Source organism: Falco rusticolus, chromosome 1 (assembly GCF_015220075.1).
Source record: "Falco rusticolus isolate bFalRus1 chromosome 1, bFalRus1.pri, whole genome shotgun sequence".
Taxonomy (NCBI): Eukaryota; Metazoa; Chordata; class Aves; order Falconiformes; family Falconidae; genus Falco; species Falco rusticolus.
Window position 1 is genome coordinate 7,087,441 of NC_051187.1, and position 26,899 is coordinate 7,114,339.

At 51.9% G+C, this 26,899-nt stretch overlaps 1 protein-coding gene across 18 annotated transcripts in view; it reads right to left on the bottom strand.

Annotated features, from left to right (window-relative positions):
- The window catches only part of CACNA1G (calcium voltage-gated channel subunit alpha1 G), a 153,479-nt gene that overhangs the window by 87,577 nt on the left and 39,003 nt on the right, over positions 1-26,899 (bottom strand). For all 18 annotated transcript variants that reach the window (XR_005107300.1, XR_005107302.1, XR_005107301.1 and 15 more), the window contains exons 2-9: positions 18,115-18,226; positions 17,486-17,619; positions 7,732-7,829; positions 5,508-5,667; positions 3,342-3,633; positions 2,749-2,841; positions 329-1,139; positions 196-240 (exon numbers count right to left, since the gene is read on the bottom strand). Coding sequence is in view for 15 of the 18 variants with exons in the window: in XM_037407187.1 (XP_037263084.1) it covers positions 196-240; positions 329-1,139; positions 2,749-2,841; positions 3,342-3,633; positions 5,508-5,667; positions 7,732-7,829; positions 17,486-17,619; positions 18,115-18,226 (1,745 nt within the window). In the remaining 3 variants the exon portion in view is untranslated. The remainder of the gene's footprint in view (positions 1-195; positions 241-328; positions 1,140-2,748; positions 2,842-3,341; positions 3,634-5,507; positions 5,668-7,731; positions 7,830-17,485; positions 17,620-18,114; positions 18,227-26,899) is intronic.

A 26,899-nucleotide genomic window follows, 5' to 3' on the forward strand; every position in this document is an offset into this window, starting at 1 on the left:
ACTTGGGGAGAGTCCCTGTAATTGCAGAATAAGCTGGTTTCACAGGAAGATGGGGATGGGCAAGAAAATGGGTTCATTGACAGCATTAATTTCCCTTGGATTCTTGCAAGTATGAAGTGTGGGAGGTTGAAACCTCTCCCCTGCTTTTGGCTATAAAACGCATCAGGTCGATCAGAAGATTCATGTTGGCCTCACCTGGAAAACCATCGCCTTTCTCTGTAACGTGGACTGAAAAGAATCCTGAAAAGATTCAGAAAAAGAAAGAAATTAGGTCATAGCTTTTATTTCTGCAAAGCAACCTCAGACTGACGTCCAACCCCGGGCTCACCCGTGCTCTGCGTCTCCAGCAGCTTGTGCATGGTGCTGTACGGCCCGGGCGGGATGTTGAGGCTTGTCAAGGTGCTGCTCCCAGCACCGACCGCCGCCTCCCCCAGGTTCTTCTCTTTCGGCATCTCGTGGGAGGTACTGGGGTGCACTGTGGGGTACACCTTGCTGCCCACGATGTTCTTGGGGATCCCCTCTGGGCTCGGCAAGCCGAGGCCTGGCTGCGGGAAGGATGACCGGCAGCGCACCGGCTCGAAGTGGCAGTCAGCATGGTAGATGCTGTGGACGGACTCGGTGTTGCTGGGAGCGGCGCTGGGGGTCCCGTGGGGGTTTGGTGCTGAGGGGGGGAGCATCAGCCGGTTGGTCCCGTTGTGGAGTGAGCTGGTCTCCACATCGCTGATCTCCGGGCTGGCGCGGGGTGCCCGCAGGTTCCCATTGCCTAAGTGATAGTGGTGGTGATGGTGGTGATGGTGGTGGATGAGGTGGTGCACGGAGGACCTCTTCCTGCTCCGGCGCTTCCTGGCATGCTGGTCGGTCCCTGCCTTGCTTGTGGGGCTGGTGAGGAAGCCCATCCTCACACCCGCCACCCGGTAGACCTCCACAAGCTGCTTGCTGCCTTTACGGGCAATATAAACCAGGTACTTGAGGAGTTCATCATAGCAGCTGCCCGGCTCCGAAAAGCTGGCGAGGGTGCTGGCGTTGGACAGGTAGCGTACCCGCTGCTCCTTCATCAGCTGGCTCTCACGCTGCTTTGTCTCAGAGAACTGTGTTGCTATCACCACCAGGCAGAGGTTGATCATGAAGAAGGAGCCCACCTAAGGGGACAGGAGCCATCAGCCACCTTGGCGTGGCCATGCCCACCCCATAGCCCTGCTTTACCCCACCGCCTGGCACAAGGACCGAGGGGCAAACCCCAAGCCAGCCCCTGCATCACCCAGCGGGGACCACCAGCCAGAAGCACAGAGGGGCTGACTCACCCCCCCAGCCCCCACCCCAGGGGCTCCCACGCCAGCACTCTGTGGAGGACGTCAGAGATCAAAGACAAGAGAAGATTATTTTGACAAAAAGCTTTTGCTCTTTTAAGATGGTGTTTTTCTCTCTCCACAGACAGCGGTTGTAATTATCACAATTAGTGGCATTACGATGAATGCACTGAGCCTTCCTGATAGCAGCATTTTTTCTGGCAGTGTGTGGGCAGCTTGTGAGCAGATCCCTTTCCCCTGCTAACGGGATTTACGGGTGATTGTTACGCAAGGGCATCAGCAGTCTGTACCCACAGCTTGGAGATTTTATTTCCAACGAGGGTTTCATGAGGTTCTGCCTTCTGTGGAGTCCAGCCTGGATCACAGAGAATTACTGACGTGCTAACGGGCTATCACACACTGCTAACGTTACTCGCACGGCATCTGGAAAAATACTGCCTGCCCTTCCTCTTCGTCATTTTGGGGATGATGAGAGCAAGGGATTGCTTCTTTTGGGGGGAAGCTAATAGATGAATTAGAAAGAGCATCATGGATTAAACAACCTCCTACCTTCTCATCAGGGTTTGAGTCCTGGTTTGATGAGGAGCAGAAATCCCCACAATGGCCTAACAGACAACGTGCAGCTAATTTGCTGGATATAGTCCAATTAGACAGCAAGAAAGAGACTCATCTCACTTATCTCAGCTACATCTGAGTGAGGCACCTAATGATCCTTTAGAGTCAAGAGAGAAATAGGCACATCAAGTCTGCAAAGCATCTAATTTATTTTGGATGTCTACCTTTGCAGGAGATGAATCACCCCCTTAAAGCACCTATTTTTCACCCTTGACGATAAAGGGAGTCTAGACAACGAGCTCAGCCAGTCATGGTAGACAATTCTGCTTACATAGATGGAGCCCACCTCACAGAAACTCTGTTGGCTCCTTTGTGGGTGGTCTCAGATGATGCTGTGAAGCATGGGTGGGCTGTGGACAGTAATCTCTTCCCTCGTTAATATGCTCTCTGAAGTTCGGGCTGTTTTCCTTGAAATGTCCCCACTGCACCAAGGATCCAGCCACCTGGGTTCTTCGGTACGGGGGAATTTCTGGGCAGCCTCTTCCCCTCCAGAGCTCAAAACCTGAGTGGGGGAAATTTGCCTACTTTTAAACTTAATTTCAAGGTGGCAACTAGGAGAGACAGCCTTGGAGCACAAGAAGTAGTAGAAGCAGCAACAACAGCAGTGTATCTACTATAGCTTAAGTGCATCTTTCCTTCCTTCCTTCATGTTTGCAGCTAAATGCAGCTGTGGTACAACACCGTATTGAAGCTGCATGTCTTCCAGCAGGCTGGTTGCTACCTCAACTTTTATATTGACTGTTTTATCTGCCCTGTTCCTCTGGGTCATTCCGCTCTGCTCTCTCCAAATGTCAGGATCACCCCATGATCCCCTAAGGCCACTCACAATGATCAGGAGGATGAAGTAGATGAAGTTGTAGAAGGAGTGTGCATCCATGACAAAGTACATGATGTCCACCCAGCCTTCCAGTGTAATGACCTGGTGGAGACAGGAAGGGAAAATGAACCCATCGAGGCTCGGTTAGAACTCTAAGTCCACAAGCAACGTTTCTCCCGGCTGGGTCATTTCTGACACCCCATAGCTGGTCTTGGTGCAGCTGAGCAGCCAAATCCTGCTCCTACCAATGCCAATAGCCAGCCCAGGCTGAATCCAGCCCTTCTTTTCCAGCTGGAGCCAAGGCCCACTACTGCATTTTGCAGAGGGAAAAGGCGTCCCTAGGCTTTGCTCCACATCAGGATGGTCTCACTGTGCACATACATGATTTGGAAACTGGGATTTTGTCCACACATGTGAGATGGAGGCAGCCTCAAAGCAGGCATCAAATTGTATCCCAAACAACCTGAGCACCCATGCACTACTATCTAAGTGCTTCCTAGTGCAAAATAGCCCTCGGGAGTGCGATTACACAGCCCCTGGGAACATACTCGGGGGGCACAACCAGTTCCCCCACCTTGTGACAGTTTGCAGACAGGACTCACCTGAAATATTGCGATCCAGGCGTAGCCAATGTTATCAAAGTTGATGGCTCCCTTGAAGGGGTTGTGCTCCCCAGCAGAGCAGTTGGTGTAATACTGGTTCCAATTGACGCAGGATGTGTTGGTGGTGTCATTGTAGGAATAATAATCCAGCGTGCACTCGAGACCCTCTTCTCTCCGTGTTGGGATACTCCGGCAGTAGCGCATCCCGTTCTCCCGGGGCTGGGAGCAAATGAAAGGGTTCTCATCTTCGTTCTCTGTCTGGTAGTATCGCTCCAAGTCCACCGTGTAGGGGCTGAAAGAGTCCAGACAGGGCTGAGGTTTGCACACCGATTGCAGGCAATCTGGCAAGGTAACAACTGTAACAGCAAAGTCTGATGTCTGTTATTCTGGACCTCAAAGCTTTTTTTTTTTTTTTTTTTTTTTTTTTAAGGGATCCCCTTGGACCTTCTGCAGCCCCACGGGGTGAGATGATGTCCCTAACTGGGTTTTGGGAAACTGAGGGAGTGCACTCGGCCACTCAGCAACCCCTCTGATGACATTATTAAGAGTCACTCCATCTGGAAGTGCTCTGGCTCTGACCTCAGGGGACTAAGAGGAGGATTCAGCCCAGCGGGGCTTCTCTGCAATGTCTTTGCTGCAGTAAGATGGAAATCAGTCCGTTTAAGCTCCTGTACCTCCTGTCCTCGTGGAGATGCTGCGTGGGGAGACTATGTACAAGGACCTCCCAAGCTTCCTAAAAACCAGAGACAGGGCCTTCATCTGCATTTCACAGTGCCTGTTCACCCCCTAGATAAGCTCTAAATTCCCTCTGAGGGTGGTCTTACCACAGAAAACCAGGCAAAAACACTCTTCAGGGAGATGAAACAACCCATGGCCAGCCAGCAACTGGCTTCTTGCTCTGCACACAGCTATCTCCTTAATGCTGCCAGCACTCCCACTAAAGCTTGCAAAGATATTTTTAAGCCTAGTTCAGCCCGGTTAATTCCTGCAGAATTGCCTTTAATACCCTTCAAAGCTTATCTAAACCCCTGGAACTCCAGCTCAATTAAACAGCACCCAAACCTGGGGCTCTATTGGATTTACTCAGTGGCAAAGCAGCTCCCCTGCTCTGCTGCCATTTACTTAACAACAACGTGCCCTGGTAATGACTCTTCCAAGCGTCCTTTGAGGGCACAACCTACAAGAGGGGTGGTACTTGATCGGAAGATGCGTGGGAGAGGATAAAGATGCGTTGTGCCAGCTCCAGACCCGACAGCCAGCCTAGCCACAGCAGCATTGTCGTGGTCCTGCTGTGCGCAAGCAAGAGGCTTTGGGCTTGCAGGGCTTTGCTGTCCAGGTGTGGATCTAGCTAGAACAACTCTGGAGGTCATCATCTGAAAGCGATCCAGTGAAAGGTGACGGGGTGCAAGAGCTCGACAGAGCAGCCATCAAGGGCTTGCAGTCACCTGCCCTTCTCCCAGCATTTGAAGGGAGGGAGGTGGTGGAAAAGCAGGTAGGTAGGACAACAGGTATAGAAATGCTGGTCTGGAAAAGGCTGACAGCTACCCCATCTTTCAACCGCTGTTCAAACATTCCTACATCTGGCAAACTGGCTGGCCAGGAAAACTGGGAGCTACAAAACCCTATTTGATCACAATAATCCTCTTGGCCTTCAAATCCAGGGATCTCTGAAAATTAACACTTTGGGACAGAGACTATGTCTTGCTCTGAGGCTGAAAAGGATCTAGCATCACCAAATGTGAGGTAGCTCCATCGGCTTTCCCTGGGGTTTAGGTGGGAATGCAAACCCACACCAATAAACGCTACCAGCTGCCGAACGGGATTCAGACCTCAGTGTCTTGACAAATGCAGAAAAGGTCACACATTAATGATATGCTAAATTCAAACAGCCTGAACGCTTCTTCTCAGGGTTTTTTTGGAGGCTCTTATCAATCAGAGAGGTTCCCAAGTGCTGGCTGAGGGTTAAGGACAGCTCTGCAGGACCCGAATGGCAAATTGTCACAGCTCACTCTGTTCCCTGTGTGCCTGAGCTCGAGCTGGGGTGGCACTTAGGAGCAGGGAGCATTTACAGAACTCCAGGGCTTTTTAATGGAGGATATCCTTGTCTCCTGCAGGGATAGACTTGTCCAAACTGGACAGACACTTCTGCTGCCCGGGCAGACTCACATGCTGAAGTTCTCAGGGAGGAAGCAGCGGTTCCTGAGCAAACCTGCCCACAGCTGGACTCCCACGATGCCAAAGATGAAGAAGACGAAGAAGCAGAGAAGGAGGACGTTCCCCAGCATGGGCAGCGTGTCCAAAAGCAGTGTCACCAGGATGCGCATACCTGAGGCAGAGAGGAAAAGTCCATGCTGAATTTCTTTATTCCAGCTATGTCCTCCTGACCTTTTCCTTTCTATCCATACTTTTCCTTCCACTGACAGCCACTGCCTTCCCAGCCACCATCCTTCCCAGCCACACATGGCTTGCAAGGACCCACAGCTCCTCATTCCCCTCTGGTTTCCCCCCAAAGCCTCAGGCAGATACCCCCCCTCAGCCATGCCCTGCTCCTGGGGCACACGGCCTGCCTTCCCTGCGATGCTCCCTTCACTCCCCATCTCAAGTCCTCTTCTCCACCTGAAGTTTTCTAACAGTGGTATGTCCCCTTTCTTCCCTGAGACCAAACTCGGATGTTCTCCCTTGCTCAGCTGTATTTCTTTCCACCCTCAGTATATATTAAAATTCCCTTCCCTGTCTAATTCCCCTCATCTACCCTAAATCCCCTCTCTTCCTTAAAATACAGGACTCTCTCTGGCAGTTAATTCTCACAAGTTCAGGAACAGACAGTTCTGTAACAAAGACAAATTGATGGTGACTTCAACTTGACATTTACACACACAAAAAATTGATTTCATCTGACGTCTCTGTAATATTCCGCTCGTCTTTTGCTCTCCTTCTTTCCCTATCTTTTGCATTCTCTCTCTTGCTGATACTGATTTTCATTTGAAGAAAGCTTTACTGTTGCACCCTTTACTTTGATACTTCAAGAAGACTTTTTCCTCTCTTCCTGATGCTGTCACTTCGATCAAGGTTTTTCTTCTACTCCTCTGCTGGGGAACAACCACCTTGTGTCAACTCCTAATTGACTGAAATGCCTTTCTGTAGTTACTGCATTCATCATCACACAAAACTCTTTTTTTCTTTTCCCACCTCACATTTCTATCCCATTGTAACTACATTGCAGAGACGCCAAGATAAATTACCCGGGATTTCAAAATACATTAAGTGAATTACATCCCCAGTTAGACAGTGGTGGATAAATTCAGCCATCCATCAGTTCAGCAGTCGGGAAAAAAAAAGATTGCAAACAGGATTCTGAAGCTACCGTAATGACTGAAACACCAGCAGCAGCAAAGCCAGATTAAGTTCAGGAATCAGGACCAGAACGATAAATAAAGCCGAGGCACCTCCAGCACGGGCAGACAGAACTGAAGCTGATTAGCTCTCATCAAGGCATTGGGCTAGTTCAGACAGGGGAGTTCAGGCTTGGATTTAATTCGGTTAAAACAATGCTGGATCCAATACTCGGGATTGTAGAACCAGGAAAGTGATGTTTCGGATGCAGTTGTACTTACACTTACCACACCCGATCTGTACAGCATCCCAGAAGGATGGAGCTCAGTGCCTCTCGCAGCGCCCCAGGCACAGACCCCTGGGCAGTTTGGTTGGATTTGTGATGGGCAGAGCCTCTCCAAGCACAGGGCTGGGTTGCCACCACCTGCTGCCATGCAGGAGCTGGTGATGCTGTTCAAGGAGGGGCTGAAATCCTCATGCATGACCTGATAAACCAGGACTGAAGAGCCACCCCCCATCCCACCCAGGCTTGCTTTGTTGGTTTTGGCTGTACAGACCAGCTCCGGGGAGCAGAGCAAGAGATGCTCCAAGAGGAGGGTCCTCAGCACCCCCCAAGGGGCTGTCTCCAGGCACAACAAGATTTCCTCACCCCAGTTTCTCCAGGGTGAGGAAGCACAGGTCGGGTGGGAACAGCATGGTTCAGACCCTTTGCCCACGCTGCCTGGCAAAGGCTGTTGGCTCCATCAGCCCTACCACCTGCATTCCATCACCTTAGCAGCCTCCTAAGACCCTCTTCCGATGAGAAAGAAAGGTGTCTGAAGAAATCCTGGATATCTTATTGACTACAGGCTCACCTCTGACGCCACAGGGGTCAAAAGGAATATTATTTAAAGTCAAAGGGTGACAGGCAGTAGTAACCAGAGAGTGGTGGTAGGACCTAGCACCACCAGGCTTGGGTGAACGTTTAAGATAGGCAGCATCTGTGTTTAGTTTTCCATCTTTGGGGCACAGATCCAGAGAACTTGCATCAACTGGGAGGAATAAGGATCTGACTTACTGGGGACCCTGTTAATGGCCCTGAGTGGCCGCAGGACACGGACAGTGCGGACCGCTGAGAAGCTGACGTTCTGCAGGTCCAGGGAATACTCCAGCATCCTGTGAAAGACACAAATGTGGAGAAGCGTCAAGGATCTTCTGGAGAAATGTTAGATTATCAAACATTATAAATCAAACATTATATGCCAACCGCTCACAGAGGGACTTGTTACTGCATCTCTCCCATCAGGAAAGTTTGCCAGAGGAATTAATTAAGGGCTGTTTGCATGTCAGAATAAAGTCAATGAGTGATAAATGTGATACACCAGCTCACACAGCCACGGATCTTCTCTCTCTCTCTGTCTCATCTGCTTTGGTTACTGGTTTTGCATAGATGCAGGGCAGAAGCCCCTGAAAGTCCATGCACATTCCAAGGGAGCAATTCCCAGGCACAGCTCTGTTTTTAGGAATTGTACGGATACTCTAACAAATCTGGGTTTGCTGTGCTGAGCACCACCACAACCCTCAGAAGAAGAGAGAAGCATCCCCTGGTGCAGACCCTGGGGCACCAGAGATGTGCAGCACGGGACACTGAGCTATGCCAGCTCTACCCAGAAGGGATCATTGGCAGGTGGGACTCGGGTGGATGGGCAAGCACACAAATCAAACCTGCTGTTGGTTTTGGGGTGGGGTTTTTTTGTATTTGTAGATAACAAATGGGGCAAATGTGGACCAAGGAACCTCCTGGTGCCCATACGCTGTGCCTGATGGGGTTATTTTGCAGCTCAGGACACTGAGATGCAACATCCACATGACCTGGTGTGAGGATGCACCTGGACTGCTGCAGGTCCCTGAGGTCTCACTCTGCTCATGGCACCTTTGCTCAAGCACAGTGGGGCTGTCAGGCACATCACCACCACGACTTTGCTCCCCAGCCATAGGAGAACACCAGAGATCTGCCCAAAAGCATTCTTGAAGAGGCAGAGCTGGGCAAAGGCAAGGAAGAGGACCAAGAGGCTCCCCACACCGCTGTGTCCCACTGCCACAGGCAACCACAGGATATTAACATCTTCCAAAAATTAGCAAGTTCCATCTCAGAGCTAATTGCGTTTGATGGTTAGAAGGCTAACTTCCAGCCTGAATTTATTCAGGACAAGCTTATATTCATTTGTTCTTATGACAGCACTGCCTTTTAAGTAGCTTCTATAGCTGTTCTTTGTCCCTGGTGTTTACCTGCCCGATTTATTTACAGAGGACAAATCACATCTCCTCTCAGCCTTGATTTTGCAAAGCCAAACAAAGCAGGTTCTTCCAGCCCCATCTCGCAGGCAGGCTCTCTGCTTTAGTCACAACCTTTCTCTACACCTGCTCTGGCCTGAATTAATCTTACCTGATTAGACATCAAGCTTCTGGAGGAGGCTTTGCTGGCACCTTGCACAAAGGCATCAGTACTGTCCCCGCCCTCCCTGCTGGAAATCCCGCAGGATTCATCAGTGCCATGCTAGCTTGGCCACGGCTGCACTTGCTGCGATCAGCCAAACCCACCCTCCTCCCTCCCGGCCATCGGTAGGTAAGGAGCACCTGGGGTGGAGAAGGCTTTCTCTTTCTAGCCCCCAAATACATGACTCCACATTTGATGCAGTGACACTTCATCTGATTTCTCTTGATAGGCTTTAATGAGGATGATGATGATCAAACCATATCTAAGATGAAAATAATCTCAACATACTCCTCTGTATTTAGCTGGCACCCACAGCTGTCGGACAGCCCCAGAAGATGAACGTTGGGCAGACACACGTGGATACCAGGGGTTTGTTCTCATCCTCTGACCAGAAAGGAAGGAAGCGTGTCCATGAAAGCCCACCTGGCCCCAGTGACAAAACCAGCCCCTCCTTGGTGTGCAGGACTCACCACATTGTGTGAGCTTTGGCTGCCGTAAGGAGAGGGGCAATAATTTCCCTGGGCTTTAACAGTTCTCTAATTTTGCTCGCTGTTTGAAAAGATTTTTGTATGGTTTGCAGGATTCAGTTAAAAAGCCCATGTCAAACATAGAGCTTTTCTTTCATCCATTATTAAAACAGAAGCTACCAGCAAAATTCAGAGCAGCATATGGTTATGTGCACCAAGACAAATCATTTTCTGATTAATGACAGCTCTAGACTCACGTCCAGAGATGTACGTTTGGAAGCTGCAAAGGGCATGTTTGTAAAATTCATTTTGATTTAACGTATTAAACAACAATGACAACGCCAAATTAAAAAAAAAAACAAACCAAAACAACAACCAAAACAAACACAACCAAACATCCACCCAGTAGCTTGAGCAAACACATGAACATCAAGCCTGAGTAGGTGCTCTTCTACCTCTGCTGCCGGACACTGCTGGTGTTACAGCGCCACAGCCTCAGCCCCAGCCCCGACTACACATGCTGATAACTAACAGCTCAAAAGCCTTGAGAGAGCCCAGTATTGGAGAAAAAAATGTGGGTAAGAGTCAGTCAATAACAAGCCAGTCCAACGAGAATCCCACCACTTCCCAGCTCTAAGGTCACTTCCCAGGACAAGAGGATGCACAGGAGGAAGCGGTTCATATCCCTGACAAGGAAAGAGACCCAGGGAGAGCGAATGTCAGGATGTCACCAACGGGCGAGGTGACAGGTGCATATAGCAGCGTATATAACATTTACGCATTGAAAATCTGCAGTGTAAAAAGCCCTTGATGAAGCTTCAACTCAAATGTCATTTCTGTTCAAACAGGAAAGCATGACGCCTGTCAGCGCCTCTGCCGCAGACCCAGGTGCCCAGCCAAGTTAAAAGGCTGAGAAAAATACTCAGCATTAAATCAGGTGGATTCCTAGCAAACGCTGAGGCTCATCAGAGTGATCAGCAACCTCTGATAGCTGGAGTTATTCAGAAGGAAAGCGGAAATATTTAGGACTTTCTAAGAATAAAAGCGGAGCATCTGCAAAGCCAGACGTACAATGGGCTGGCGGTGGGATGCAGCGGGAGAGCTGATGTAAACCTTTGGCAAACACTCCTCTGAGAAGGAAAACTCCCGGGACTCAGCAGACAGACACAAGGGATGGCTCAGGATGGAATGGGCAGCTGAAATTCATTCCTTCTGCCTGGAGACAGCGAGGCATGGAGCTCGCTGGGGTTTCTTTTATATAAAACCCAAAGCATCGGGAAGAATCTCCTACGTGCAGTGCCAGGCAGCACCCCTGCCTGTGGTGAAGGGCTCGCAGAAGCGATGCTCAAGAGCATCACAGGAGGGGCTGAAGGAGCTCTTCTCACCCAGCGAGTCTCTAACAGAGCACAGAAATGCCAGCAAAGCCCTTCCCACACCTACCCAGCACCACCTCTCCAACCCACCTTGCTCTCAGTCCTGGCTCCTCTCCCATTCTGCCCAGGAAGCAGAAGATGGTGTGAAGACCCATCAGAGTCACAGCGTTGTCTGAGGGTGCTTTCCCAGGCAAACCTGAACTCTCCCCTTTCACAGCTGGGTGCCGGGGAAGCTGTACAGCCAGGGGACGTGACCAAGGCCACACAGGGAACCCGTAGCAAAGCAGCAATGCCTGCAGGCAGAGCAGCCTGCAGAGACACCGAGCCGCTGCTCACTGCCGGCAAGAGATAGGCTCAAATCTATTCAGCATTAAAAGGTTTCCCAAACTGGGCATATAGGCACCCTTTATCTACAAAGCACAGTAATCAGTAGGTGATATTAAGCCGTCAGTGTTGGAAAAGGCAGGGGGAAATTATTTAGGCACTGTTGTATCTTCAGAAAGCTGGAATGAAATTCCCTCCCAGCCCTCGCCGCCTTTGCTGCGCTTTTGCTCAGGAGCTGCCTGCTAAGCCTCGCAAGACTTACCACATTCGTGGGTGTTGCTTAATTTTAAAAATACTAATTTCCATCAAGCTGAAGAGAATACAAAGAGTAGCACTGGAGGGAGCATGAACCCTGCAGCCTGCTGGAGCTGGCTCGTCATGTGTCCCAGCCAGGACAGCTGGCTAAGGAGGCTTCTGAGGCGGCAGCAAGTTCAGCTGAAGAACTGAAACAAGAAATCTCTGTAAAAAAGTCCTAAAATTTAAAAACCTCAATGCTTTCCACAGGTGGGTTTGAGTCAGCTTGGCTGTGAGGGAGGCTGCTGAGGGTTTTCTTTTAGCCAGCAGGTTTCTGTGAGTCAGGGATGTGGCTTGCTCGGGATGCTCTGCTTCGAAGGCTGCAGCAAGATGGCACAGGGCAGAGAACATCACACTGGGCAGGCTTCACCAGTCCCTGGGACCTGGTTGCTCTTCATCTTCCCAAAAGGCACTTAAACATCAGATTGCAAAGCTCAACCCCAGAGTTTGCACCCCCAGAGGTTTGTGATCATGAGTACCAGCTTGATGCTCTGAGCCACTTCTGCTCTGAGCAAAGAGCACCTAATTCAGGATTAGCCAGGATGCAGCAGGACCTGGGGTGGAGGCTCCCGGACACTCGCATCCATCCCAGGAAGCCCAGGAGAGGCGCAGGCTCCTGGGAGAGGGTTTGGTGCAGCTTTCACTGCAGCTCAAAGGGGCTGCAGCTGTGATTGCACATTGGGTAATTGCGTGTGCAAATCGGCCACTTACACGGGCAATTACCCCCCGGCGCTCACAGTGCCCAGGCAGCGCAGAGGGCACTGAGCATCCACGTCCCTAAGGTGCTGCTCCTCAGCGCAAGGGGGATCGATACGGGCAGACAGAGGGGATGAAAAAGCAACATTCATCCCTGCCTCTCTGTTATTTGATTTTGGTATTTTTAAGAGATAAAAGGACTAATACATGGGGAAAGAAGAGCTTTTGCCCACAGTCACAGCAGGGACCACATAGGCAGCCCCATGTCAGTGCTTTCTTCCCCATGTCTGAACCGGGGAGTTGAAACAGCCCCTTGATCAGCCTCGTACAGCTGGAGCACCCTTTAGAAGAGCCCTGCCTGCTCATGAAGCAAACGGGTGCTGTGAGGTGAAAGCCACGTGCTGGAAGCTTCACCCCGAGCACACAGCAGGATCCTCGCTCTGGCTGCTGCAGCCACAGCATCCCCGCTCCCCGCGGGGACCAGTCTGGCAGCATCGCACTTATCCCTGCTCCTGAGCTACAGAGCTTTTCAGAAACCATCCAGGTTTAGATGGAGCAGGGATGGAGTGGGGGACTGCGGCATCCCTTTCTCTCCTGTTACCTATGAACACAGCAAGGCTTCCTGCAGCGTATTTCATCCCTGAAATTCAGCACTCAGAACCAGGAGGGAGCAAGACATCTTTAAGGGTTGTTTATGAAGACTTCAGTGGAGCTAACTCTTTCATAAAGCCTTCAACAGAGGGAGAAAAAGTGATAACAAACATTAGAAGAAGTGTTCAGGAAGCAAAGAGGAAAAGAAACGGTGTCTCTGTTTCTGAAGAAAGCAGCCTGCCAACCACCTCCAGCCCAGCTCATCTCAAATTGTAAGCAAAATATTCCAGAAGTGTTTAACTTTCCTACAAAGTCTTTTAAGAGGCCCATTACCGTTCCAGTGAGCAAAGAACAAACAGGACACCGCAGAGTCGGCCAGATAACTGACTGAGCCCAGAGTAACAACAGAGCCACGCAACTCAGGCACGGGGTGATGCACAGCCCTGCTCGGGGAGAGCAGAAACACGGCCACAGATCCAGAGCCCTGCTCCACCCCGTGTCTAGAGAAGGAACCCTGCAAGCTCTTACAGCACCAACCTACCCCGTGATTTAAAGCCCCTCTCCTGGGAAAACAACCAACCATTAAGGTTTGCTGTTGTTTTGGGGATTTTTTTGGATGAGGATGTTTTAAAGCACGGTTCAGTCCACAGGGATGCAGAGGTTCAGGGAAGCCCTTATCTGACCATAGTCAAAACAAGCTGATATCCTGCAAGCTGGTGGGACTGCAGCAAAGTGTCAGGGGATGGCTCCAGCTGAAGAGCAGGCAGATCTCAGTTTATTTTTTGAGGCTACTCTCTTCCTACAAACTGGTCAGAGATGAGGTCCCTGCACCCTGCCCGGAGGAGGGGGAGGCAGAGCAGGTGCTGGGTCCTGGAGTGGCCAGGGAGACGGTAAGCCAGGGCACGTCTCCATCCCACAGCTCCGGTTACCAGCCCAAGCCTCGGTCAGCACAAAACTGTAAACACTTCTGCATATTTTTGGATATAAACAAGCATTCATCCTCAATACATCTGCGTCTTACACTGGGAGAGGTCGAAATTGTATTGAATTGTCATTAGAGGGCAAGAGCTGGCACGCAATGCCTGTTAACCTTCAAGTGTTCTCTTAAAAGCGAACTCCCCAAATCCTCTCCTTTAAAACAACGCCACATAATTATGCCATTCATCACTTTTTCTCTTCTCTTTTCCCCATGCAACTCCGTAACCTACAGCCAAAGCCATGTCTCACCAAGCTGAGTTTTGATAATACAGCGCTACTCTCATCTCCAGCAAGTTTTACTGTAATTACAGAGATGTGTTGCAGACATTACACACTCTACAATTAGCGCTAATTGCATTACATTGTCACAAAGAAGTCATTTACTCTCCATGAGCTCATGAGATTGGTCTGGACAGTTTAACAGAGCTGAGAAGTACTTAATGGCATGCCACAGCAGTGGCCAGCAGCGCGGCTGGAGCGAGCACGGCACCCAAGCGGCTCTCCCAGCCCTCTGCAAGTGGCAGATTTTGGGGCAAACACCCACAAAATGTTAACATGCTCTGCAACGTTACCCTCTGTTGTGTTCAGAAACTTCTCAGGGAATGGGGAGGATGAAATACTACAAGTTCAGGGTGTTTTTTTGGAAGCCTTTCCTAGACTGGTGGTGGTTGGGAAGGGTTTCTATGGATGGTGTGCCCATGGGAGCATGCAGCACATCCCACGTGCCCCCCGGCATGACATGCCTTCCCCACCCGATGCCCCACAGATGCTGTTTGCTGCTTCTCCTCTCTCCCTGCCATCACTTTCTGCAGTCCATGGGAAGGGGAGCAGCAGGGAAAGCAGCAGAGCAGAAGCCCAGGGACCTGTCGGGCAACGAGGCGCCCATGCTGCCCTACTGCTTCCCTCCTCCCACATTTTGCACAAAAAGGGGAGGAAAAAAATGGGAAGGCAGAAGCAGAGCTGCTTCTTCCAGTGCTGACAGTGGGAAAATGTCAGTTTGGGAGTCTCTGCCCCTGTCATTTCACTGGGGAACCTAACTGAAGCCCTTACATGAGACCTACATAAAAATGCGACACACACTGTCGGGTATCTAGCAAGTACAGCAGGGATTTACAGATCGCCCTGGCACACGCTCTCCTCCAGGACCACAGAGCAGCTCTGGCCCCATTCCCAACATCACGCACCTGCTCAGATGTAAGATACCTTCATGTTGAGCTCAGCTCACCCCTTGCTCCCACGCTCTGCTGCCAGCACCATGGTCTGGATGTTCATCGAGGTAATTTGCCCCATGTGGGAACACAGAGCTGCACTCAGGGAATACCGGAGGAGTTGCCCTCTGCTGAGACTGGACACTGCAGTGCTTTTTTCGCTAATCATTACAGTGCTTTATATTACACCTTGAGTCTAGTAAAAGGCTTGGATACCTGATTTTTTTCCTCTGCTACAGCAGTGGCTGGCTCCTGCAGCCCCTTCAGCTTTCCCTGGCAGTCGGTGCTGCTGGGGATGGCTGAGGGACCCTCCAGGATGGCAGCGATGCTGTCAGCAGGATGCAGCGCTCCGGGATGGGTGGGTGAGGGCTGGAGGAGAGTGCAAGGGCATAAAAGGCAGCAGGAAAAGTGGGCGCTGGGGGAGAAGAGGCTCCGCTTTGTATTTAAATTCAGTTCGATCCTTTGTCAGCTGAATTGGTTTTGATGGGGCCCAGATGGGAACACTTGATGCAGATGAAGGAAAGACTCATCATTTAACGAGAGGCAAAGGCGACCTGGCAGGAGTCATGGGAGCAGTCAGGCTGCAAGGCTGCGGAACCCCTGCCACGAACTAATGCCTCGGTGCATCGGGGGTGTGGGAAGGCAGCTGATCCCGAGGGGAGGTCGGTGCTGCTGCCTGCGCTCTGCTGGATCCAAGGAGGCAGCTCTCACACACCCAAACGCCCACCCAGGTGCAGTAGGGGGCAGGAGATTGGACACTTGCTTAAGCAAAGTGCCGCTATACTTTGGCATAGGAATTAGGACAGCCTCTGCTGATGTCCCTCTACACGGGGGTCCCATCATGGTGGGGTCTCCATAGAGGCACATCAAGGATAACTCCAGCTCCAAAGACCTTGCAAGCTCAACAGGGAAGGTCAGGACTGGTCTGGGAGGAGAATGCAGCAGCACCCCGGGGTGGCAGAGCTGGAAGCAGCCCAGCACCCAACACAACATCCCCCCAAGCCTCCCCAGGTGGCATGTCTTGCCTCGCTTGGGTCTGGTTCTTCACCACACTTAATTCCAGCATAAGAAATAAAGAAGAAGCAGAAATAAAGAATACACAGGGTGGCTTTAGCAGGCTCCAGTCCTTGGCTGTACTGCTGATGTTTGCAACCCTACCAGAGCCGATCGTGCCCACAGTCCCACCTTGTCCAATATCCCATCACTGCAGCCCCTAATGTTGCTCAGACACTTCAGAAGGAAACTTTGAGCCCTCTCCTAACCCAAGGAGCCAGAGCCTGGTGCAGCTGGGAAGCAAGAGGTTGTAACCTCCTGCAAAAGATGGATTTATGGGGACAGTTACAGCTCTTGGCCTTTCTGCCCTCCATCTCTGCCTCCAGTCTGGGTCTTGAGCCTCACTACATCTTTTGGCCTCTGCAGCACGCTGTGGCAATGAGTTTCCTAGACCAAATATGCACTAGGAGACCTGGAATCTCGTTACTGGTTTTACTGGCCACTGTTTTGGCTCTCCCAGCTGCCTGGCAGAGGTGTGTGCCATGAATGACCCCATGGGGCCAGTGACAGACCATAAGCAAAGCCCACCAAGGTGTTGCCCCTTCTTGGGGCACACCAAACCCATGCCAGGTACAGCCCAGCCAAGCTGGGAGGGTCCCCTGCTCCTTTCCAGGAAAAACCAGAAAATTTGATCTCTAGCTCTGTCAAAAGAAGAAAAAAACAGTTTTCTCAAACGTCTTTGGGCTCTTGGAGCGGGGAGGGGAGGCGAGGGCCGGTGAGCGATTTGTGTGTCAAAGAAATTCAGCTCACTGGCCAGGGGCCAGGGACTTTTCATGTGGATTTCCAGCCTCCGCCAGGAGACTCTCGGGTGCTGGAAGAGCCTTTAATTCAAACCAGGTGCCTCTGAAACGAAAACACTCAAAAAAGCGAACTTGGTCGCTTTCCCTCAAAAGAAAAAAAAAAGTAAAATAATGAGGGCAATCATGCACATTTCAGTGAACTATCGTGCCTGGCACGCCACTCCATGCTCTCAGCCGCCCGCTCCACCGCCACCTTGCCCGATGGAAACCGAAACCGCCAGCAGGGCTGGAGGGAGAAGAGCCGAGCCCAGTGCTCAGTGAGGTTCCCCCAGAGCACAGGCTGGCCAAAATCCACTGCAAACAGCTTTTGTCGCCCTGCCCTGCTCTCTCCATGAGTTGACTGTCAGCTTTCCCACAAGCTTTAGGGAGGACTGGAAGGACTGCTGCAGTCCGGGTGGTGATCGCCACTGCGGAGCCACGATGGATAATGCCGACCGCAGCGATGCCCAGCAAGCCCCCAGCTGCTCCCCTGAATCCACTGCTTGCCAGGTGGTGCCACAAATAACAACAGACAGACACGGGAAGAGGGGGACCCGCCATGCCAGGCTTACCCTGCGATGACGATGAAGAAGTCCAGGCGGTTCCACGTGTCTCCCAGATAGCATTTCTTCCCAAAAATCCCCAGTGCAATCATCTTGATGATCATTTCCACAGCAAAGAAGGCAAAGATGAAATCGTCAAAGCTCTGCAAAAGAAAGGAAGGGAGGAGGGATGCTCCTGCATCTCTGCACGCTCACACCGGCGGAGGGAATTAGAGACCGGGGTCCAGCAAGGTCTCCTCTTGTGCCAGTTATAACACCTGGGCAGAAGCAGTGTTGTGTCTTCCCCCAACCCAGACTGGCCAGGAGCACCCACTGTGCTAGGATAAAGGGACCAGGACATTCTGGGCTCTGCCTTCGCTATAGACTAGATGGCTAGCTCTCCCTGAGCGCCCAAAGCCAGCCTTGGCTATGCTGGGGTGGCACAGCCTGGCAGCAGCTTTGCCTGATGACACTGTGTGTTCACATCCGAGCACCAAACCCAGCACCCGTTACGTGCCGGTGGGACAGCAGGACCTAGCCATCCCTGGGCATGAAGCCACCCCTGCCACAGCTGGAGCCAGCTGTGCCACAGCTTGGTCCTTCCCACCCCACCTCATCCCGGGGCCACCATAAGGCTAAAAGCAGTGGCCAGGCCATACCTGGAGGATCCTGCAGCGCGGCGAGTCACAGGCGATGTCCTCACAGGGGTGGAACATGCCCAGCGTCACGCAGTTGAGCAGGATGACCAGCATGCTCACCCTCTCGAACCACCTGCACAGCACCCTGTCAAGGAAGCAATGGACCCCGGCAAGCATCCGCGAGCAGCCACCACTGAATCAGAGAGGTTGTGCGGGTCTTCGAGGAAAGACGCGCGCACGCCAGCTTCTCTAGGTTAGGCTTTATCTGGTTTTGCACGGAAAGCCTGCCCGCTGTTTAGATACCTGCACGGCACACCGACAGCGTGTTCTCCCCACGCTGACATCAGTGGCTATAGCTAATGGGAAAACCGCTATAAAATGGAAGTTGCATGGCAAGAGTGCTGAGTGCTGGTGTGATGGATTAAAAAATTAGATTAAGAGAACGATATCAGGTTTTAGGATGGGGGGGGGCGGAATCACACCGTTAATTTCCTCTCCTGGCATTTTACGGAAAAGCACTTTAACAACATTACAATTTTCTATTAACCATGTCACAGCTTATCCCAGGGGCGTTTCCCTTAAGTCATTGCTTGAATTTTTCATTCCCAGTCCAAATTAAGACTGTCAAAGCCATTAACCAACTGCCTAAAAACCTTTAAGAGTGTGAAGGCCAGCAGAGCCCATACCCTACCCTGACTGCTGCCTCTTGGAGTGATTTTAAAGACCTGAGTTGCCGGGACAGATAGGATGTTGTTACTTTTGGGGCAGAATAAAGCGTGCTACTGCAGCAAATCCTCGTAGGGATGGTTCAAACCTGGTACCCAATTCCTGCATCCTTCTAGGAGGCATTTCTAGCCAGCTCCTGACTGCCTGGGGCACAGAGATGTGAAACAGAGAAGCCAGTGCAATGTGGCACCGGGGTTATCCTCCAGCCTAGCACAGAAAACACCCCATCGACTGCCACAACCAGCAGGCAGCCGGGGCCACGCTCCTGCCTGGGCGCAGGCAGCAGCTTCCAGGCTCTAGGAAAATAAGCGTGGCCCTTGCCAGACAAGAGCTTTCGCTGCAACGCGGTAGCGGGTGGTGTTTGGGAGCCCGTGCTGTAGCGTTATCTGGCTGGGGAAGAAGAAGGTGAGGATGAATCAGCAGGTGCCTCCCCGCCGGGCACGCGGGGCTGGAGCTGGCAGCTCCTGCCACCCATCCTGGGTGAATTCCTGGGAAATCACATGGGGCTGAGTCACGGTTTGGTCGTCAGCAATCTGGATCTTTTAATCGGAAGAAATGTTTACAAGGTATCGGGATAGACATTCCAACTGTCAGGTTGGGGCTGTGGACTAGAATATTTATCCCAAATATAGTCCTGTGGGGGCAGGCGTGGAGGGCAGCTGGAGGAGGGGGCAGCCACTGCGGGGGATCTGCCAGCATTCCCTGCCTTGGGGGGCTGGGAAGCATCCCTCTGCAGAGTCAGCCATGCCCACAGCTCTGCCAGCAAGGAACTGCAAAGCCCTTGAGAACATAAAGAATTACAAAAAAAAAAAAAACCTGTAAGATCCCAAATGAGTAACAGAAGAAGCGTGTGCTTGCGAGGGCTGTGTGAGATACCCAGCAGTGAAGCAAGGAGGCTCGGGAATAGCCTGCTTGGTTGGGTCAAAAACTGCAGAGACAGATGGATGCTTCCCCAGATAGGCAAAGCCTTATGCAGATACTTTTGTGGTGGTGGAGAAAACCCTGCACTGGGCCTGGCTCTCCTCCCTGGGCTCCGTCTCAGCCGGGCAAGGGACCTGGGTGATGCTGTTGCCACAGCGGGCAGCTGCTTGGTGCTGGCTGGAGACCGCAAGCTCCTGAGCAAGCTGAGACGGGCATGCAACAATGATGTTCATCTGCTTGGAACCACCCTGATCTCTGCTCCTCCCTCTCCAAGACCCCAAGCAGCCCTAACGCCCACCCAGGGCAGCTGAGCAAGATCCAAGCTCACCACAACCCCGTGTCCAGCGCATGTGGCTGAGGGGTGGCTGAAAGGGGAGGAACAGCACAGGATGGCACCAAGGGCCCCCTCCCCATCCTCCTCCAGCATGCCACAGACAGCAAAGCCGTGAGTGCCCCTCCATGCTCATTAGCGTGCGGACACTGGCATCAGTGACTAATTGCAAGCAGAGGGCAGCCAGGTGAGCGCAGCCCCCTGAGACGCCACGTGCTGCACATGGGGTGCGAGGTGCAGCGGGAGGGAGATGTGGGGACCAGTGCCAGATCCGCATCCACCGGTGAGTCCCCCCACTGCAGGCGGGCAGCAGCCCCAGCTTGCCCAAACCCCCTGCTGCAAAAAGCCCCAGTACCCCCCAGCCTGGCACAGGTGCTGGCACAGGCACGGCCCCCCCGCTGCCCTCCCCAGCGAGGTGATGCCGAACACCCCCCACCCCATCCCCCTCAGCTCTGTCCATGCCCCTGGCCCAGGTCTGGTCCCTGCCATCCCCACACCCCAACTCCCCTTGCAGGAGCAAACATCTTGCAGGCAGGAGAACAGCCTGGCAAAGAGGGGAACCTGGAGAGCTGGAGGGGATTTTATTTGCTGATGGCAGTTTCTTTTCCCCAGCTTTAACAGCAGACCCACTTATCAGCATATCACTCCCTCCAGCAAATACATTTCAGTCCAATATAACACATCACCCTGATTAAATATTCCCAGGACAGGGACCCCCACAGTGCTGAGGGCCATATGTTAATGTGCAGCTGATAGATCAGAAGGTTGGGGGGTGGCATTTTATTTTTTTGCCTACTTTTTTTTTCCAGCTGAATGAAACTTCAAGCTCTTTCTTCTGCTAATGGGATTTTCAGAGGCACACAAAGTGCTGATGGCTATGGCTTTGTACCAACCCTCCTTTGAGCTGAGAGGCTGACAAAGGGAAACTCTTCAATTAGCAAAAGCAGAAGGTGCTTTATTGAATGCCGCTCGCTACTGCTGCGTGGGCAGTGAAGGGGCAAAGGGGCTTTGGGAAGCACCAGAGACAACAGTGCTGGTCCTCAGCCAGCAGCTGAAGCAAGGGCGAGGAGCCAAACGCTCAGGGCTAGAGGCAGTGGCAGTGCCACCTCCCCACTCCACATTGCACGAGATAAATATTTGCTGCCAGCAGAGCCGGTCCTGGGGGTCCTGCCCTCTCCTCGTGCCAAGCAGGTGGGATGCATAGGGCTGATGTTTAAAAGAAATTATCAATGGGGCTCGTCCTCACACAGCAGGTAATCACCCCATCTGTTCCACCCACAGGTGTCAGAGTCCCCACTTTTCAGGGTCACCTGCTTGCCCCAGCTCATTCTTAAAAATCCACATTTTTACCATCATCTTGCTCAAGACAGCCAGCCAAATGCTCACAGATTCTTTTCAATTAAAAAAAAATCTCTTTCTGACACACAGAAATAGCCAGCAACGCTTTTGTTGTAACCTGACCCTTAAAATTCGTAGGATGAAGAGCACAAAAAATAAAGGACGATATCCAGAAGCCACTCACTTGTTATGAACAGGAGCCTTTGCATAGAGCGAGAGCCCTCAGCCCCTTCCCACGAGTGATCCCCGTGTTACCTGCCTGTGCCCAGCAGAGCCTGACCTTTCCTAATTAAGAGGCAAGAGCCCCAGATTCAATTAGCCAGCACTACCCCGCTTAATATAATTAAAAGAGAAAGATATTGCATTATGCTTGCTATGATTTGGTTGCAGAAGTTTGGATCAAATACACCAGCAAGTGAATTAAATGGGAAGATGCTTCTCGAAGGCAGCAGCAACCAAGAGGGTGGCAGGTGTGATGCTCAGTCCATCAGCAGCCCGGGCTCTCTCTGCTGAGCCAGAGCACACACCCCGCTCCTAGTGCGCTCTGCAGCTTGGAACTGGGGAGGCTGGGCACCACTGTGCCGCAGCATCGCCTGTCCCCAGAGATGGTGGACCAGTCCCTGGGAGTTTGGGCACCCACGCTGACAGCCAAGCCAGGTGTGGAAGAGGGACACGCACTCTTCCATGGGATTACAATTTATTTCTTCCCTTGGTGCTCTGCTACTCCCACGCGGCTTCTGCTGTTCCCCCTCTCCTTCCCTGCATCCCCCCCTCTCCTCTGCTCCTTCCCTGACCCCCTCCAGCTCTCCCTAAGCAGCAGCGGTGCTCCAGCAAAGCAGCAGCTCCAAGGCATCATGCTGCCATCCTGCCATCGCTGGGAGATGGGGCAGGACCCCCTGAAAGCACAGCCAGCATGATGGGGAGTAGGGCTCTGCAAGCAATGTGGGGACCAGGGTGCAGCCCTGCAGCACTGGGGGCTGCAAGCTTGTATCCTGCAACAAAACCCAGCCACAGAAATGCATCAAGCTGCCTGGATCCAGCCCGGTGACACCTCAGCTCTGCTCTCCTGCCTGTTTTCTAGGGCAAGGAGAGGTCATTCGGACCCACAGGCCATGGCCACGGCCACGATCGGGTCCCCCATCACCACCCGCAGCCAGTTCTTTCGCACCGGGCAAAGCTTTTGCTCGCCGGGACAGCGGCTGGTATTTGACAAATGTGCCGAAAGCGCTGGCGAGGCCTGGAAATTTTTGTGCAAATGTGATGTGAAAATTGGGTTGAAATGACAGCCTTCCCCTGCAGTGTCACTGAGTCCCACCAGCTTAGGAGTGACACTGGGATAAGCTGCAGACGTTAATGAGAGCAGAGTTTTAGGCTTCATTCATATCATCAATTCCAGAAATAGCCCCTTTGACAGGAGCATAATGGGACTTCCAGGGTCTGGCCTTTGAGGGGGTGGGAGGAGGCAGGGACTAAAATCCTAAAACATTAATTCAGGCTGTTTGCAAGTGAAGTTAAAAGTCTTCAGAATTAATCTGCCTCATGGATGGAAATAATAACCCCTTCCCGGCTTTACCTCTGACTGCACCAGGCCAACAGGAAAAGGTTCTTCATGTCATGCCCAGTTGAAAGGTTATAGGATTCCCACCACAATCCTAGACACTCAACTGGACTTTTTCCTACCACATTCCTTTGAAAGCAAAGCCAGCACCCATGTTCTGCTTTTAGCATTTGCAGGAAACAGTTGCATCCCCTTGGATGCCGCATGCCAGAGGTGCTCTCAGAGCATCTTTACCCAGTGAATCCACTTCCCCAGCTTGCAGCCAAGTGCTGGCAGAGATCTGCCCCCAGTGTGATCCTGACACAGTCTCTACCCCACGGGTTTGCCCTCCCAGGTGATTTTCCAGGTGTGGTACCTCCCCTCCCTCTGGAGAACACAAGAGCGGGATGAAGCAGGGGAGACGCCGCAGGTTTACAGCCCTTCCCGCAGCACCGCACCGGCAGCAAAACTGCTTTTTCCTGGCAGGGTGGATAACCCACTGCGGGCACGGCAGCCCCCGGCACGCTCACGTGTGATGGAGCGTGTGCCTCCTGCCCTGCCGTCCGCAGGGATTCATGCCAGGCGAGTCCAATCGCCAGGGCATTCCTGGAAAGCAAAACCAAGAGACGTTCCTCCAGTGGGGCTGCAGAAAAGGGGTTTAAAAATCCAAACACTGCTCCGAGAGCATTTCCATGGCATGCCCAGTGCCTGCCCCGTCCCAGGTCACCACACCTGGCAGCCCGAGGACACGCTGCTGGGAGCCAGTGTGACCCCACTGAGCCTGGTATATCCCTGGCTGCAGACTCTGAGCCGGGAAAAAGCCAGGCAGGGAGCATCCCTGCCTCGTCACTGCTCTGCAGCTCTTTGCAACTGCTTCTCACAGTGCAGACAGACCCAGGAGGTAATTTTAATTCATGCAGCTTCACAATTAAACCTGGGAAACCAAAACAGGGCAATTATTCATGCCAGTGTTTTTTGGAAGTTTCACCTCTAATTCATTCTCTCTCACAGATGTTCAGGGGGATGCACCAGCAGCTGCTTCCCTCTGCCGTGAAACACCACACTCTGCTCCCATCCCCATGGGATCACGGGGCCACGGCCGCACAACAGTCCCCAAAGGACCCGTACCACACAACGGCGACTGTAAAGCCCCAAAGTAGAGGAAAATGGGGATTTTGGGGAGTAATCACTTTAATCATCGTTTTTCTCCCAAAGATGTAAAAACCGCACTGTTGGCTGCAGGCAATAGATGCTCTCCTCTGCCTCACAACACAGCCACCTCTTAAGGGGGATGGAGGATTTGCTCAGCAGTGCGGAGGAACCCTGCTCAGCCGCACAGGTGATGAAGCAAAGAACGATGCTGTATTTAGAGGAGATGAAGCTTCATGAAAAAAAATGTTTTGTGAAAAAAAAAAATCCTGATGAGGTTCTTATTTGTCTTACTGTTTTGGAATTGTTTCCCCATAACCTTTTAGATTTGTACTTTACGGGTTTTTTTCCACAACCAAAAGGGTTTAAAAACTTATTACTTAAAGAGAGGAAAAAAAAGAAGCTAAAAAAAAAAATCCTGCAAGCTGAGTGAGTGTCTTGCATAATCTCCAAACTTCAGGAGCTGGAGCTTTTAAGAAAAGCCCCGCATATCACTTGCAATTAACTCCTGAGCTGGGAGGGCTCAGCTGCTGGCAGCCTGGCCTTGGGACCAGCATCTGTGAGGATGGGTGCTTTAATAAAACAAAACACACACACAAAAAAAACCCCAAGCAAGAACACTTTAGGCTGATTTTAGTTTGGCTTCTCATCCCAGTCCTTCCTTCTTCCTCATGCCTGTCTTGACATCATAGAGCAGAGACCAAAAAAACCAGCCCAAAAATGGACCTGTGCGAAGGGCAGGGCCAGTGTGTGGCCCCCAGCCCCTGGGCGAGTAGGATGGGTCGGGATGAAAGCCCCACAGGGCTGGAGCTCGCCAGCTACTTCACCAGCTGATGCTAGAACAGAGGGACCCCCCCCAACTTCCCTCTCCTACTGGTTTAGCACCTTCTGCTGCCATTTGGGCAGCTCAGGGACAGGCTCTCCTCCCAGTCGCCCCATCGAGGTGGGCTGCAGAGGTGGGAGCGTGCCCTGGCACACACGTGCCTGTCCCATCCTCCTCCTGGACCCATCACTCGCAGCTTCCAGCTCAGCCTCCGCACCAGCCATCGCCTCCCATGGCAGGACCTGCTCCCTCCCAGCAGCTCACACGTGGCATTAACAAAAATGTTGTTGTGAGCACTAAAATCCTTCCTAATGGACTCCTCCTCTGCAGGAGGGACCCGAGGTTACCAGTTAAAATGCACTGAATATACCAAAGCCATTGCTGGTGCTCAATAATGTATTTAAGACATTTTCTCCCATCACACCTTATGAAGCGCATAGTGGATAGACACTTAGCCCCCAAATATATATATATTTAAACTCATTCACTGTAAACTGTCCCTTAATAGGACCTGACCATAAAGCTCAGCGGAGCAAAAGAGTGGCGGTGCTGGCTGCTCACCAGGATGGCTCCACATCACCCAGTGGTGCAACCCCCTCATGATGCTCAGCCCCAGCCGTAGTCCAGGATGGAGGAAAACCCACAGAAACCCAGGTAAATGCTGCAGCATGGGCAGATACATCTTCCCTTCATGCTCACACAGAGCGGCACCTCGTGCAGAGCTGCCAGAGACTCCTCTCTCTCACTAAGGCACTCAAGGTATTTGGGATACTATTAAGTTTCTACCATCCCTGTCTCAGCTTCCTGCATTACTCAAGACCAAAACCGTTATGCAAGGCTTCCTAAACAAGTTGCAGTTAAATCTTTGTAACACCCTACACCGACACATTGTTGGGATATGTCATGTATTTGTCTTATTTTGTTCCTTCTTTGTCCTTTTTTTAGTCTCCTTCTACTTTTTCCCCCTTGGAAGTACGCTGGTTCCCATGGAAACAGTGATGTTACGGGTATGGACAGAGCTTCAGTGACGTCCACAAGTTCAGTATAAAAGCGGATTTATGTAACAGTTGGTGAAATGAAGGAATGGAAGAGATGGCTCTGCATGGCCACACATGTGGCAGCGGTGCTGCTGTGCCAGGGATGCTGCGCTGCTCAGGCAGGTTCACACCAAACTGGGAAAGAATGACAGGGCAGGGCAGAGAGGAGGAGATCCCAGATACATGGGAAGGTGGACCAGGATAAAACTTGCCCTAAACTTATATATATACATATATAAATGAAAATTTTGCATCTATGTTTATTTATTTGTATTTTTATATTCAACTGTTTCCTTGGAGGGCATCTCTCATACTTTACTGCTGAAGCCGAGGGCAGGTGAGGGACCAGGCTACCCACGCCGGGCACAGAAACCTCCTCCCTGCGCTCACCTGGGAGCTGCAGGAGGGCAGCCGGGTCCTCACAGCCACCCAAGCCCCAGAAGCCACCCAGGACGGAGGCCACAGAGCAGCGAGCCCGCTCCAGCGCTGGCAGACAGCACTTGCCCCCATGGCCAGGGCAGGAGATCTCCGAGCCATACCTCCCTGAACGGGGAAAGGGTGCATCTCCGGGAGGCTCCTGCAGGCTTCAAAGCCTGAGCAAAACAGGCACATTTCCTCTTTTTCACGAGCCTGTGATTTAAATCCCTTCCTAGGGCAGCGCACAGATGGAGGGGATGTCTCTCCTCCTCCTCCTCCATCGGTCCCCAAGGAAGAAGCCCAAACAGCTTCCAAAATGAGACATTGCCATGCCCAGAGACACACCACCTCGAACCCCCTCTCTCTCTGCAGAGGCTTGGCTGGCAGGCACCGTACCGCGCGGAGCCAAAACCCCCAAAAAATCAATGTATTAATAAAGCTGGGGAAGCGGCAGGCTGATTATAGCCTGCTGCAACCCAGGGACGGGCTGGTGAGAACAAGCCTGTGCTAATTGTCTTGGCAGCTCC